Source organism: Melitaea cinxia, chromosome 2, assembly GCF_905220565.1.
Source record: "Melitaea cinxia chromosome 2, ilMelCinx1.1, whole genome shotgun sequence".
NCBI classification, from domain to species: Eukaryota; Metazoa; Arthropoda; class Insecta; order Lepidoptera; family Nymphalidae; genus Melitaea; species Melitaea cinxia.
In genome coordinates, this window is record NC_059395.1 from 16341909 (window position 1) to 16357407 (window position 15499).

General features: G+C 31.8%; 1 protein-coding gene across 1 annotated transcript in view; it reads left to right on the top strand.

Annotated features, from left to right (window-relative positions):
* The window catches only part of LOC123665939 (voltage-dependent calcium channel type A subunit alpha-1), a 37120-nt gene that overhangs the window by 12299 nt on the left and 9322 nt on the right, over nucleotides 1-15499 (top strand). Inside the window, exons 10-31 of the mRNA XM_045600166.1 lie at nucleotides 64-123; nucleotides 268-369; nucleotides 1520-1717; nucleotides 1787-2001; nucleotides 2113-2325; nucleotides 2412-2585; nucleotides 2806-2853; nucleotides 3685-3788; nucleotides 3880-4002; nucleotides 4210-4389; nucleotides 5649-5915; nucleotides 6272-6415; nucleotides 6658-6859; nucleotides 6937-7101; nucleotides 8425-8535; nucleotides 9403-9513; nucleotides 10181-10264; nucleotides 10418-10459; nucleotides 11506-11688; nucleotides 12083-12174; nucleotides 15095-15248; nucleotides 15325-15452. Of these exons, the coding sequence (XP_045456122.1) occupies nucleotides 64-123; nucleotides 268-369; nucleotides 1520-1717; nucleotides 1787-2001; nucleotides 2113-2325; nucleotides 2412-2585; nucleotides 2806-2853; nucleotides 3685-3788; nucleotides 3880-4002; nucleotides 4210-4389; nucleotides 5649-5915; nucleotides 6272-6415; nucleotides 6658-6859; nucleotides 6937-7101; nucleotides 8425-8535; nucleotides 9403-9513; nucleotides 10181-10264; nucleotides 10418-10459; nucleotides 11506-11688; nucleotides 12083-12174; nucleotides 15095-15248; nucleotides 15325-15452 (3100 nt within the window). The remainder of the gene's footprint in view (nucleotides 1-63; nucleotides 124-267; nucleotides 370-1519; nucleotides 1718-1786; nucleotides 2002-2112; nucleotides 2326-2411; nucleotides 2586-2805; nucleotides 2854-3684; nucleotides 3789-3879; nucleotides 4003-4209; nucleotides 4390-5648; nucleotides 5916-6271; nucleotides 6416-6657; nucleotides 6860-6936; nucleotides 7102-8424; nucleotides 8536-9402; nucleotides 9514-10180; nucleotides 10265-10417; nucleotides 10460-11505; nucleotides 11689-12082; nucleotides 12175-15094; nucleotides 15249-15324; nucleotides 15453-15499) is intronic.

Below are 15499 nucleotides of genomic sequence, written 5' to 3' on the forward strand. Positions count from 1 at the left end.
AAATTTTATAAATGATAAACGAATTAACAATTACTGTCTAAAATTTTATATAATGTATTTCAGAGGAAGTTATATTAGCAGAAGAAAGGACGACAGAAGAAGAGAGAATGCACATAATAGAAGGTATTGTACTTTTAAAAGATGAAATTAATGAATATTTCATCCGCGTTTTATATTCTATTTATCACTCGTTATTTCGTACAAACGACAATACTTAACTAATACGACTTTTGCCAGTTTATTTATAATATTATTTTAATTCAATAGCTCGAAGAAGAGCAGCAGCAAAGAAAAAGTTAAAAAACTTAGGCAAAAGTAAAAGCACAGACACCGAAGAAGAGGAACAGGACGAAGATTGCGGGGATGACGGTCAGTATGAAACCCCTCTTACTATGCATATTCTGTCGTGTGTTATGTAGATCAAGTTTTCCGGACGTTTCATTTAAATAGAAGAAATATAGAATGTAAACTATCTTTATTTGACAAATATAGAGAAATTTCTAAATTTAAAATTTCATTTTTCTTATAATTCTTCCGTATCAAATAGTCAACTTGAAGTTAACCAGCTAAGTTACCTTTGTGATTATTGTACATAGTACCTATATATTCTCATTTAGCTATAACGATATTGTCTAAAATATTTAATGTTGCATGTCGTTGTCTTTCAATACTCGTATCTTGTACTCATTCATTTCCATGCGTATTCGTACTCTACTTGTGTGTTGGTTGTTTACAGTTCCAAAGAAAAAGCAAGGTATGGGATCAAGCGTGACGCTGGTAGAATATTCCTTTTCATCTTCTTTGTAGTCGATCTAGTTTAGATCTAGCTTTAGGAATAGCGTACCCTGATCCCCTTAAAACGACAACCATACATTCCTATTTATGTTTATGTTTCTAGAATTTATTTTAGTGTAATAGTAAATTTATTTTGAAACCCCATAGCTTAATAATCATAATCTTGACATGTTAAAAGTTACCTTGAAGCGTAACGGTAAAAATAATATATGAAATTAAATTATAACATGTCCCAATGGATGGGTGGTTACGATTTATGTGCAATAAATATCGGATAGCGACTCCGATATAATTTCGATAGCCTCAGAAATCCAATTACTTGCCGTTCAGTGCTATTAATAACTTTATATACGTACAGTTTCATACAATTATGTATGTATAAATACTAGGCACATAATTGATGTGAATTCTTTCAATTAGAATTTTTTTATTCATAAAATATTTTAATTAAACGATACAAAAAAAAAATCAACAAAAAGTTGTGTATAAAGTTGCTTATCATAAATTTTATTTTTTCTTTTCTTCGTTTTGTAAATCTTAAAGAAATGTTTAAAACAAGTAAAGTATTTTTACGTTAATTTTTGATATAATCAAAAGTGAAAAGACATAAATTTCTTAACTAACTAAACATTTTAACTTAAAACCCATTAAATATGTTAGATTACAATAGATATTTACTATTAATAAAATTGTGTAATTAAATATATTTTATGCAATGCTGCAGGTTTTTTGAAAAGCAAAACCCGCTCCGTTGGTAAATGTGCGGACTTCTGGCGAGCGGAAAAGAGATTTCGTTTCTGGATCAGGCACACAGTAAAGACGCAGTGGTTTTATTGGTTCGTCATCGTGCTGGTGCTCTTCAACACTATATGCGTAGCCGTTGAGCATTATAGGCAACCTAAGTGGCTTACTTCATTTTTATGTCAGTATAATCTTACGAATAGAATACCTTACCTTAGTTTGATTACTAAAAGCAAATTTTAACTTGCAGACTATGCAGAATTTGTGTTCTTGGGGTTATTCATGATGGAGATGTGGGTCAAAATGTATGCCCTCGGACCGCGTATTTACTTCGAGTCTTCGTTCAACCGCTTCGACTGTGTCGTCATATCTGGCTCCATTTTCGAAGTGGTGTGGTCAGAAGTAAAAGGCGGCTCTTTCGGTCTCTCAGTCCTTAGGGCTTTGAGACTGTTGAGGATATTTAAGGTATTATATCCAAACATTCCTAGTATGATGCGGTCGCATAGTGAATTCATTAAGTATTATTGATTTTATAATAAATTTAATCTTATGGGATACTTACTAATTTCATTTCAGGTTACAAAATATTGGTCATCGCTGCGCAATCTTGTGATATCTCTTCTGAACTCAATGAGATCTATTATCTCGTTGTTGTTCCTTCTATTCTTGTTCATTCTTATCTTTGCTCTACTTGGAATGCAATTGTTCGGCGGTCAGTTTAATTTTGAGGAGGGAACACCTCCGACCAATTTCAATACATTTCCAATCGCGCTGCTTACTGTCTTCCAGGTACCTGTTTTAATTTTTTTCATGAATCACCAGGCATAATTTAATATATAAAGTCACGTTTTATTGACACTTTATTTTGTATTCAGATTTTAACAGGTGAAGATTGGAACGAAGTTATGTATGATGGTATACAATCTCAGGGCGGTATACAGAGAGGCATGATCTACTCGCTATATTTTGTCATTCTTGTGCTGTTTGGAAACTATACCCTTCTGAACGTGTTTCTTGCCATCGCCGTAGATAATTTGGCAAACGCTCAGGTACGTCATTAAAAAAATCATACAATGGAATTGCGTTGGTATATCACACATTTTGTTAAAAAATATATGTATATATTATTATACATTCGACGTTTGGACTAAAAGATTATCCAAAGCAAGATCTGTTTATATGTGCTATTCATAATTTTTTTATGTCATCGTCACGGCTCACTTGTAAATTAACGCAGCTTTATGTGTAAAAGCAAATTTACATTTACAGGAATTAACAGCAGCTGAGGAAGAACAAGTCGAAGAAGACAAACAAGCAGTAAGTTTTTTTAAAATATCTTTTACTTAATAGTAATGTCAAAAACAATACAACATGATTCAATCTACAAAGGTAGTAATTAAAGTGTTAACTATGATGTTCTTTTACATTCAACATATTTTTCGACAAAATAGGAATTGGAGAAAGAGATGGGTGCTTTACACGCGGTGGATGGAACACCGTCTCTTAACGTTAGTCAATCTCCAACAAGTAGGAAGGTAAAGCAGAGCTAAGCCGTGCTTGAACGACAATGGTTGTGGTAGCTTAAAATATTGTTGACCAGTTGAAACCTCACATTACCATAAAGATGTGTTCTACCAAACAAAGTGGTAGTAAATCATTTAATTTAGTACCCCCGTACGTAAAGCTAGATCATCTTGGTGATAGTTCAGCAATATTATAAGTTTAGTCGTCGATGGATCAATGTTGCTTCTGTGCGCCGAATGTCGAAAGGAGTTTATTTCAATTTGAACGTTTTCATTCTAGATGCCAGAATATAATTTCTAGGAAGTATTTGTCTCGTCAGTGTTTTCATTTTTCGGTCTAAGACCGAACAAGCTAAATTTATATGATTTTATATTTTTGCTTTTTTATTAATTGGATTTTTACACCTCTGTTTGTATAAGATATAATTCGATTTTATAGAAATGCATGTTAAGAGTTCAACTGCGTTGACTTTGTATTCTCTTTTTCTGTTATTTAAATAAGAAGTGTAAAATGTTAGACAAATTTTACATTTGACATAAATAATTGTGGAGGAAATTTTCATTTCCACTGTATATCTGTTTTGCTTATTATCTGTCATTTGTTAATTGTGTCTTTATATTTTAGAATAAAAAGAAAGAAGAGGCCAAAAAAGATGAAGAGGAGATACCAGATGGACCAAAACCAATGCTGCCATATTCGTCCATGTTTATTTTGTCACCTACTAATCCGTAAGTTGACGTACAATGTAAATTTTTTTATAAGTACCAATATAAGAATACCATAATACTTGAGTGTCTGATAAAATATTTTTTGTTACAGCATTAGACGAGGCGCACACTGGATTGTAAATTTAAGATATTTTGATTTTTTTATCATGGTAGTAATTTGTATGAGTTCTGTGGCGTTAGCAGCAGAAGACCCCGTAGTCGAGGAAAGTAATAGGTGAATTATTTTAAATATAAGCAATACTACAATAGCTTCTTAATATATTTTTTAAATTGTTACTTTTAAATTATTTATTATAAATGTACACTTCAAATTTCATTTCTCTATATATTTAAATAAATACCGCCCCACTAAGTAAGGTTATAAGAAATATTATTTTAAGTAGTTTTGAAATTGTATAAAAATAAAATAACTTTTACTCAGGAATAAAGTGTTAAATTACTTCGACTACGCGTTCACGGGGGTGTTCACTGTGGAGATGCTGCTGAAGATTGTCGATCTCGGCATCTTGTTCCATCCGGGCGCGTACTTACGCGATCTCTGGAACATCATGGACGCCGCGGTCGTCATTTGCGCCCTTGTCAGCTTCGGTTTTGAGATCGGGTAAAATAGCTATATTATCATACCTAAAACGAATATATTCTGAATTTGTCGTTTAAACATGACACACTTCTACTCTGTAAGGTTTTATTTGTGAATTAATATTATGTGAAATAAATAAGTTGTTAACTATATATATAACACTCGCGCGTTGCTCTCTTAGACCGATGACATACATTTTCGTATTTTCAAAAAAAACGGAAAACGTTAGGTCTATGGTTCTTATGATAGCTTCATGATAATAGGCTAACTTCATATTTCATAATTATATTATTAGTATTTACGACTATGATTGGTCTGTTTGACCGACACGGGTATACATGACACAAAATTTGGTAAGATTTTTTTAGAGTATTTTCAATATTCGCTATTTTTCATGAATAACTAATATTATGTTATCTGCCAACCCGCATTGAATTTAGCAATTGGATTAAGCTCCACCCCTTCTCCTATATGGAGAAAGAATCCTATTCCCTAACAGTGGGATGTTACAGGCCGAATCGTGATCGTGAATATTATGTTACATTTTCCTAAAGTGTTTTTAGGTTGCATCATATAACCTAAAAATGGGTGAAGAATACATAAGAAAACTTGCCTTCCCTGATTGATATAGCATACAATTCATAACATTTGCAAATTTTGTGGCCCTGAGATAACATCAAATAACAACAAAAGATAGCGTTTCTATTCTTCACTTCTATAAGATGTAAATCTCATTATAATTGCAAAAAAATGTATATAAAAATTGTATTGATCATGCTATTATGACACGTTCTGTTTACTCAGTTGAGTCATCTGAAAAGTTTTAATATTTTTATCTTAGTTCTATATATGTTCTTTTAAAATTTAAGAAGTTTTTTTTTTACTTTTATACAAAAAGAAGTGTATTAAGTTTCTATAGCTACTAAGGTGTCTGTAATTTTTTCCAAGTTGTAATGACTTAGCTGGTACTAAAAGTAAATATTTTCTGTAATCTTCTGTTTGATACACTTTGACAAATTCTTATCTATATTCAATCATCATATAATGATGATATTTTACTAAATAATCTATTATAACGGCATTAATCTTTTTGATTCCATATACCGTGCGCCATATACGTGTTACACTTTTTCATGCTGGTATAGGAAGGTTAAATGCCTTTTATAACTGATTTTATTATAAAATTACGCAATAAGTTATAATTTATATTTTTTTACAATGAAGTAATAAAAATAGCTTCTTATGTATGTGTTGTCTTATTCAGTAATATTTTCTTTCAGAGGTGTAAAGAAAGGCGCGGGACAGAATCTATCCACAATAAAATCGTTACGAGTGTTAAGAGTGCTCAGACCTTTAAAAACTATTAAACGTGTTCCAAAGTTAAAAGCAGTGTTTGACTGTGTTGTGAACTCTTTAAAAAATGTCATAAACATTCTCATAGTGTACATATTGTTTCAATTCATATTCGCTGTAATTGCAGTTCAACTTTTTAATGGTAAATTTTTTTACTGCAACGATATCAGTAAGAATACTTTTGAAGACTGCCAGTAAGTATTATCTTATTTAAAAAAAAAAAAGAACTAGTATTTTTTAATTACTATGGACATCAAAAGTTCAATGGCAATATTGTTAGTAACGTAAGCTATATAAGTATAAATAACGTAAGCTAAGTAAATTTATGTAATAACTGTTACTTAGAAAACAATATTGTTAATATAAAAAATGAAAACTCAATACATTATTTGAACATCAATAAAACATTCTGAAATATTTTAAATACAAAATTTTAACGCTGTACAACAATAATTACAAGCATTAAGACTCTAACTTATAATAGTAATCATTAGATTTAAGAGCTAAGTTTCATAGTTTGCGGTATTAATTATTTTGTTAACTTCCACAGAGGATCATATTTCATTTACGAACCAAACAGTCTATTACCGCGAGTGAACAAACGACAGTGGACGACTCAGTCTTTCCACTACGACAACGTGGCTTCCGCCATGCTCACACTTTTCGCGGTGCAGACGGGAGAAGGCTGGCCACAGTAAGAATTAAAAAAAATACTTGTCTAGAATTTCATGTAATAGTACAAGCGCATATTAATATTTAATGTAACTCTGGAAAGTGTTGTGGATTCGAAAAATAAAATATCGATATTTTGTTTACTTAATAACACAATAGTATATTGTCTGTATTCTGTGTAACATTACAAATTAAACAACTAATTATTATTATGTCAATGGTATGTTCGTTAAAAATAATCTGATATAAAATATCTTCTTTCAGAGTGTTACAAAACTCAATGGCCGCCACGTACGAAGATAGGGGGCCGATACAAAATTTTCGAATAGAAATGTCTATATTTTATATAGTTTACTTCGTGGTGTTTCCTTTCTTCTTTGTTAACATATTCGTAGCTTTAATTATTATTACATTTCAAGAGCAGGGTGAAGCTGAGTTACAAGATGGTGAAATTGATAAGAATCAGGTAACATAGTTTCGTTAAAAACAAACTGATAATAGCTTGGAATTTTATAGTTAAACAATGTCGTTTCTGTCTTCTAGAAATCGTGTATAGACTTCACGATAGAAGCGCGACCTCTAGAGAGGTATATGCCTAGTAAAAGGGGAAGCCTTAAGTACAAAGTTTGGAGAATAGTAGTCTCGACGCCCTTTGAGTACTTCATCATGGCGCTTATTGTGCTAAATACATTGTTGCTTATGATGAAGGTATGTATCAAAACCTTGTCATTTAAAATTTCGGTTCATTTACAAACGTTACATAATATTGTGAACAAATATAAATTGAAACAGTCTATAATGATAATTTGAAACGCTACAACTAAACAAATGAGGCACCGTAAATGTGCAAAGTAGAAAAAGATCACTATTAAATTGTAGTAAATAAAACAGTTAAAGTTAATCCACGCAGCACATATAACGATTTAGATTAGCGGTTCCCAGTGTCATGCACTTACCCAATTAAAGTAAGTTTTGTGTTAAGTAACATTGTATTCCCAAAACCTGTACTGTTTCCCGAAGCTACACAGTTTTAAATGGCAACCGCAATTATATGTGTGCAGGTAAAATTACAGTTGTTAAAATATTATATTGTATGATATTATATAAGTACGTGTCTTTAATTGGCTTTAACTAGTACTGCCAAGGCATACTCACACAGTATACACAAACACTATACACAATTTTATATAATTATATCGGCGTCAGTGTACACAGCAATGGAATGCGCCGTTTTTGAACCTGAGCCTATACCGTCAAGTGTAACGTGAACAAAATTTTCGTTCTTTATTTGTGTTTTATGTTGTGTATCCCTTTTCCCTGCTTGCTATTCATTAATATTTATGTATAAGTGTCTTGCACGATACGCCTACCCTTCCTGCACATGTTCGACACAAAAGTATCACGTTTATTTAATGTCTGTGCTTGTGAATGCACATATCTCTGGGATTAGGTCTGGCATGACGCCGTTCATGTTGTTCGTGTTGCATGATTCTAACAAAATCATATTCTTATCTTATGTGTGAGAAATCTGCATGATTTGTAGAAAGGCCATCTGCCGAGCAGAATTAATGGTGGCTTCCAACTGCTTCACGTAAACGTATCTTTTATAACAAGAATTACGGGTGTAAGAAAACGTGTAAAATATAATAATAATTAAAAATGGTCATCGATTCCACAATCTTAAAACTCCGATTTTTTTTATTTCACTTATTAAACTTCTGCCACTTCTTATTTTATTCCTATTTTATCCGTTATATACATTTTTTTGTTGAGTAGAAAGTAGAAATAAATATATTACCTTACCGCATATATAATATTATTTTTCTCTCTTGTTTCTTACAAACTTTAAGTAAATTTTTTATTTTTAAATCTAATCTGTGTTTAAACTATTAACAACCTCATACCGATGCATTCCGTACATAACTGTTCATACTAAAAGTTACTTATTTCGGAATCAGTAGTACGCATCAAATAACAAATAAATATTTTCATTGCCATGGGTTTATCCGACACGTCATCACATAATGGCAGTACTATAATCAAAATGACCTCTACGCGGATATCCTCAAGTATTCAAATATGGGGTTTACTGGAATGTTTTCTGTGGAAACGGTGTTGAAAATCATCGCTTATGGTGTCAAAGTAAGTACACAAGGAACACAGTTATAACTGAAACTTAATACACTTATAAAAGTTGGATGAATAGACAGGACAAAGACGAATATAACAAATGTACTCTTTCTGCTAATAACATATTGTTTCTTATATTTTCATGACTTTATGGGATTATTTATAGCCAAGTAAACTGATTAACCTTTTCCACATATTCCCTACTGGTTTCTCTCTGATTAATATGACGCGTCAGTTTAACGTTTATTTTGCTTATACTTGTCTAGCATGGCCTCTAACTTTTATTGCATGCGGCACATACGCCTACAAACACGACCAATCTAAACTCAAATTAATTGTCTCTACTAACGCTTGCCCTGTTTAAAAAAAAATCTTTAGGTAAGTTAAGGTTTTTATAGCTTTTCTGCTGAACCTCGGCATCTGGATCAAAAGGGTTAGTATTATCAATTATTTATTACGTTGCACAAATTGACTACTGCCAAGTAGTACTACCATTCTAAGTGTTACGAGCAATAATTGTTGTCTGTAACTACCTGCAGCATGTACAATTGCCTCTGCATGAAGCACGTGCACTATTCACAAAATAACGTTTACAATACAATTTAACACACAAAATGCTGGCTCTTACTGGAGATGCCAAAACAGACACAGAAACACGTACTTCTACTCAGTAAACAATACGACTGAATTATTTTCTTATAATATAGCGATTAGAGTATAAAAACGTATTTCATTTTATGAAATCTAAATTTTAGTTCTGTTTCATCTAATTGTATATACATAGGTTTGTTATAGAAGTCAAAATGATATAAGTTTTCGTTAAAGTGTAATTTAAAATTGAACTCACCTCTCAAAATATTGGTCTTGGTTTTGTGTTAGTTTCACGAGGCTCCGCCACTACTCATGGACGTCTTTACAGTCATGAACATAGTATTTACGTTCTTCTTTCTACTCGAGACCGTTTTGAAGTTAATTGCCTTCGGATGTACGGTAAGAACTAGACATTTTTGAATATAATTATTTTAGTTAAATTTTAACATTTGTGGATTAACAACCAGTTACATATTGGTTTTCATCCATTTCGATCTATATGATACTGAAGATTCTCACTTAGTTTTCTTTATATGTATGTATATGCTTATAACGTACATAACAAATCATTTGAATCATTAACATAAGCATAATGGTTTCTCTGAGAAACTTCAATATTCATCTTGTTAAGCTACGCATCATTGAATAAAACATTGTTAATTAGATATTATTTCAATATTCAATTTTGACTTGAATATATTTAAAATTAGTATATATTTTTATAGAAAATTTATGATATGCCGCTTATTTATTGACAATAATCTTTGATACATAGATTTTATATCACTTAATTATTAATTTTAGATATATATGCAAAGAATTGTAGTATTTTGTTAGATATCGTTACGATAAAGAGAGATTTCCTAATTCCTATCCTTATTTTTTCCCATTGCAAGCCGTCTAGGTATGGAAAGCGTACATTTGTATATTAGTTACACGATTTTGTTTCATATTTTACTACTTACTATGAGTTATGAATTATCTTTTCATATAAACGTACAAATATTAGGACAGACTACTTTTTTAATTTACTATAAGTATTTTAATCAGTATCTTAAAATTTCAGAACTTTTTCAAAGACCCTTGGAATACGTTCGATTTTATAACGGTCATTGGAAGTATTATTGACGCCCTAATCATGGAATTTGGCGTAAGTATACTTATAAGTATATAATATGAATAAATCTGACTAAAATTGTAACGCATTAGCAATTATGTACATCATCAAATGTCAAAACTTCTTCAAAATCCTATGGTACTTCATTTTTGGTGTCTTAATAAATGCCAAGGTATATGATTACAGAACGACCTTGCTGAAAACTGTGCTGACATATCCTGTCAGCAGGTAAAGATCTATCTCTTTCATTGCTAGGAAACTTAGAAGTTTTTGTAAACAATTCTTGGTGGTTTAGACTTTAATTAACGACCTAATGTTTTGTAGCGCTAGAAGGTTACTGAAATTTTTGATCTATAGAAGTTTTTATAGCTTTTAAAATAGGAATCGTGTACTAGGTGTGTTTTTGGATTTTAGATTTGAAATTTTGTGGAATTGATGCTACGTGTTTGAAAACTAGACCGTATCTGCTAGCACTTAAAATTTAGTTGTGTTTATCTTATTCGAGTGATAGTTCATCTTTGTACATTAGCAATAGAATACTAATTGTGTCGTTGAAAGTTTTGTACTCTTAATATCATGTCTGACATTTTCAAATTCGATAGAAATTCCAGTATATTAGCAAATCATGTGGTCCTATTGTTATAAAAAGCTATTTAGACAAATTGCTTAATCAAGCTTTTCTTTTTTTACTGTTAATAAGATTTTCTAGCTAATATTTTCTATGTCTTGCTGGTAACGCTATTTTATTATGTATTTTTGCTGTTATATTGGTTTTGTTAATTTCACTTAATGAAGATTTATTTATCTATACAATTTATATTATATTAATTTTGATAACAAGTATAATAAAGACGAGGACATAGTGAAATTTTGATAAAGCGCTTTTTAAGCCATTACGTACCATAAAATTTACATATATTGTTTTCCATAGTAACAAATTTTTACCTAACCCAATCCTTGTTTTCACTGTAAAATATTTGAAAAGTTTGAATATTCACAATTATAGTATTAAATATGATGTAGGTAAGTTCATGAAAAGTAGGTAGCATTTTAAACACCAAAAGTTTATTTGTATTATTAAATTCTATATTTGGTACAGTATCTGTATTACTTTTGCTTAAAACAAATTATTCTCTACCATAGCCTTTCAACCGTGAAATTATTAACTTATCGTTGTGGTGTTTTTTTTTTAATTATGTATTGTGTAACTTTCAATTTTTTCTTTGTGTTCCGTTCATATGCTTAGATAATAATATATATTAATAAATTTTCAGGAAAACACTTTCAACGTAGGTTTCCTTCGCCTGTTTCGAGCCGCGCGACTGATCAAGCTGCTTCGACAGGGTTACACCATACGAATACTTCTCTGGACATTCGTGCAGAGTTTTAAAGCCTTACCCTATGTGTGCCTTCTCATCGCGATGCTATTCTTCATCTACGCCATTATAGGGATGCAGGTCTATATTCAAATTAATTATTTTTTTTAGTCATCTCTTACCAAACAGCTATTCTTTATAGCAGCGCATATGACTTCGATGTATTGTGAATCATTACATAGTATAAAACAAAGTCGCTTCCCGCTGTCTGTATGCTTAGATCTTTAAAACTATGCAACGGATTTTGATACGGTTTGCTAGAGTAAATAGAGTGATTCCAGAGGAAGGTTTATATGTATAATACATGCATAATATAGCAGATAATATAACATTGATAGTTTTGGCAACCGTTTGAAGCCGGGGCGGGTCGCTAGTTTTATTTATAATTTGTACATCCATGGACATATATATAAGTTTTATGTACGTTAAACATATTTATTATTAATATTTATTCGTTATTATTTCTCTGTAACAGGTGTTTGGCAATATAGAATTAGCAGCAGAATCTGATATGAACAGACACAACAACTTTCGCAGCTTTATTCAAGCATTAATGTTGTTATTTAGGTAGGTAAAGTTTCTTACACAACATTTCTTATTTTTGTTTTTTGGCACTAACTGAAAACCTAATGTTATAGGTAGATTTATATATATATATGTTACCGGAAATGTATGAAATCTAGGAATTGTATACAAATCCTAGGAAATTTATATAACTCCGAAGCTATTTAGGAAATGTATAAAATATTATTTCAAAAACTACTTAATACATAAATGTCCTAGGAAATGTGCACAATTCCTAGGAATTGTATATAATTCCAATATCGTATTAAGAAATGTATAAAAATAATGCTTTCTGTAATAAAACATGTTGTTAAAATGAAAATAATATTTTTTATTAAAGCTCTCGTTGAGACAATAACGGCAACAGTCATATCTTCATATTATCTTACTAATTATAGCTTCGAAAATCAAGTATCTAAGAACTTTTAAAATGTATTTTTCACAAAATCGACTTATATTATTCTTATAAAGTCAAACTTTTGTTTTGTAAGTAATCAATCAGACTGTTATTTAAGTAATTATAAATGTCACAATATTGTCAAAATTATTATATTATTATATTATATTAAATGTAAACGAGTCAGTCCATATGGCTATTTATTTTTGCAGGATAAGCCGGAATGGTACTTGGAAGTACACAATAATTTATTTTTCTAGCACAGACATCTTGCTGTAGTACAGTTTTTCTTGCAAAGGCACTTTTTAAATCCCTGGCCGGTTCCAGTGGATTGTAGGTTAGCAACTGCCTGTAGTTCCAACCCCGTACTCAGTACATCCTTTGCATTAAGAAGAACTCTTGGACACACATTAATCTGAGTTCTTGGTACCAATTTGATAAAGCTCATCATCGGTTTTAGCCAAAACTACACCTATAATATTTCGGGCATCACCACGTCCGCTCTCAACCTCTGGAACTGCAATTCGTACAGAAGTGCCAATAGGTACAGGAGCAAACTTCTTTTCACTCGATTTCAGCTTTATTTCAGCCTGTTGTTGTAGGTTTTCTTAGAACTTTGACGATTATCTTTTACTTTATATTTTTTTGAACATAATGTAAACAAAACTTTAGATCCAAATTCTTCATCGGATGATTCTTCAGCGACAGCGCAAATAGCGTGGATTGCACATCCACATTCTCTACATGTATGAGATCTTGTAGTTTCTTGTGAACACACCCTGCATTGGAGGGTGCAAGCTCGAGGTTGCGTATTTGTTTCGCGTTGATCTGAATCGTTGTTAGAAACTTGACTTGCCTCCATGTTCACCTTAGAGAATTCATATGCAATGACTTCGAGATCTTCTTCCTTTTTGGTAAGGTCCTGTATAATTTTCTCCGTATCTTCTTCGGTTTCTACATTTTGCGTGAAATCATTGGGTAACTGTAAACCAACTTTTACTTTACACCCAAAAAGTGCCTCATAAGGAGATTGCTTAATACCAGCGTGAAAAGCTCTGTTTTTCATGAGTTGCACAAATCTCAAACCCTCACTCCAATGTGAATTATTATTGTTTTGCATCCACGTGGTCATCATATTTTCAATATTCTGATTTGCTCTTTCCACACTCCCCTTGAATTTGCGAATGGCTTTACCATGAATAATTTTTAAAGTAGGCCAATATGTTTTTAAATTTCAATTGTTTGGAAAATTCTCTGCCGTTATCAGACTGAAGTATTGTAGGAGCACCAAGTAGATTAAATATGTCCAATAAAGGGTGAGCCACTTCTTCAGCTCGTTTTGTTTTAAAACAACAAATTTTGTGAAATGATCTTGATACACCATTATAAATTTGTTATCATCGTCGGACTGGGACTGAAAATCTATCAGATCCACTTGGCATCTAGAATTAAATTCTGACAATATAATAGGCTTTACAAAAATTCCTTTTTTGATGTTTTTTTGCTTTTGTTAACAGGGTTCACAAAGTTGAAGATAAGTTTCTATATCCTTACGTGTTATGTTTTTGTAGTGACTCCCTACCTCTTTCATCATACGACATCTTCCGTCGTGACCAATTTGAATATGTGCCTCGTGTAATATGTCGAATAACTCGCTATCACTTGCGTAGTAAATAATAGTGCTTGTAGTATCTTTAATAGGAAAAATAAGCTTACTTTTCTGGTCAATGGTAAGCACATCGTTCGCCAACCACAATATCGCTATAACCAACAATAACGAGAAGTCTTTCTGGTTGTTATTTTTGCCATGGAAACTTCTTCAGTTAACTCATTATAACGTTTTTCTTCAATATAAGCAGTGATCTTAGCGTTTGTTAATGTTCTTAATGACGCTAAAATGCTATAAAACCGCTCTTTCATAAGCGCGATGCGTGATTCGGTAGCCATTTTGAACAACAGCAACGTACGTACACACTGACAGTTAGACGCAGCGCTGGCGAGATCGCCTGCTCAGACTAAACAATACCCTCCCCTCGCCCTGCTATCCCCGCATACCCATTGATATCTGAAATATTTACATTTCCGATTGCTATTTATACAATATATAGATTTCTTAGGAAATGTGTCTAATATAATTTATTTTACACATTTTCGTGCGATTTTAGGAATTACATACATTTCCTAGGAATTGTATACAATGGCGGATTACATACATTTCCGGTAATATATATATATATAACTAGATCGGCAAACAAGCGTACAGCTCACCTGATGGTAAGCGATTACCGTAGCTTATAGACGTCTGCAACACCAGAAGCATCGCTAGCACGTTGCCGGTCCCATCTACACTACCTGAAAACAGTATTATTTAGCTGTGATCTTCTGTAAAGTCGAGGTAGTTCCCCATTCGGGTTACTCCATATATTTTGAGCAGGAAATTTCCTGCTGTACCCTACCTCAGTTCCTCAGTTAATCAAAATATATCTAATTTATTAATAACACTAAAATATATGTGTTTTTCTTAAGGTGTGCCACGGGAGAATCATGGCCAAATATTATGTTAGCTTGTCTAAAGCCGGCCAAATGCGACAGGGAAGCGGACAAACCCGCAAATGAATTCTGCGGTAGCACTCTTGCATATGCGTATTTCGTTTCTTTCATTTTTTTCTGTTCTTTCCTCGTAAGTATTTTGTGATACTTGGATGATATCGATTATATTAATAATTTATTACATGTTTAAAATTTTATATATACAGATGTTAAACTTATTCGTTGCTGTTATCATGGATAATTTTGACTATTTAACGAGAGACTCGTCCATTCTCGGAGCACATCATTTAGACGAATTTGTTAGAATATGGGCTGAATATGATCCAAACGCAACGTAAGTATTCAATAAAAAAATTATTTTTATAAATTCAAAGAGACGAA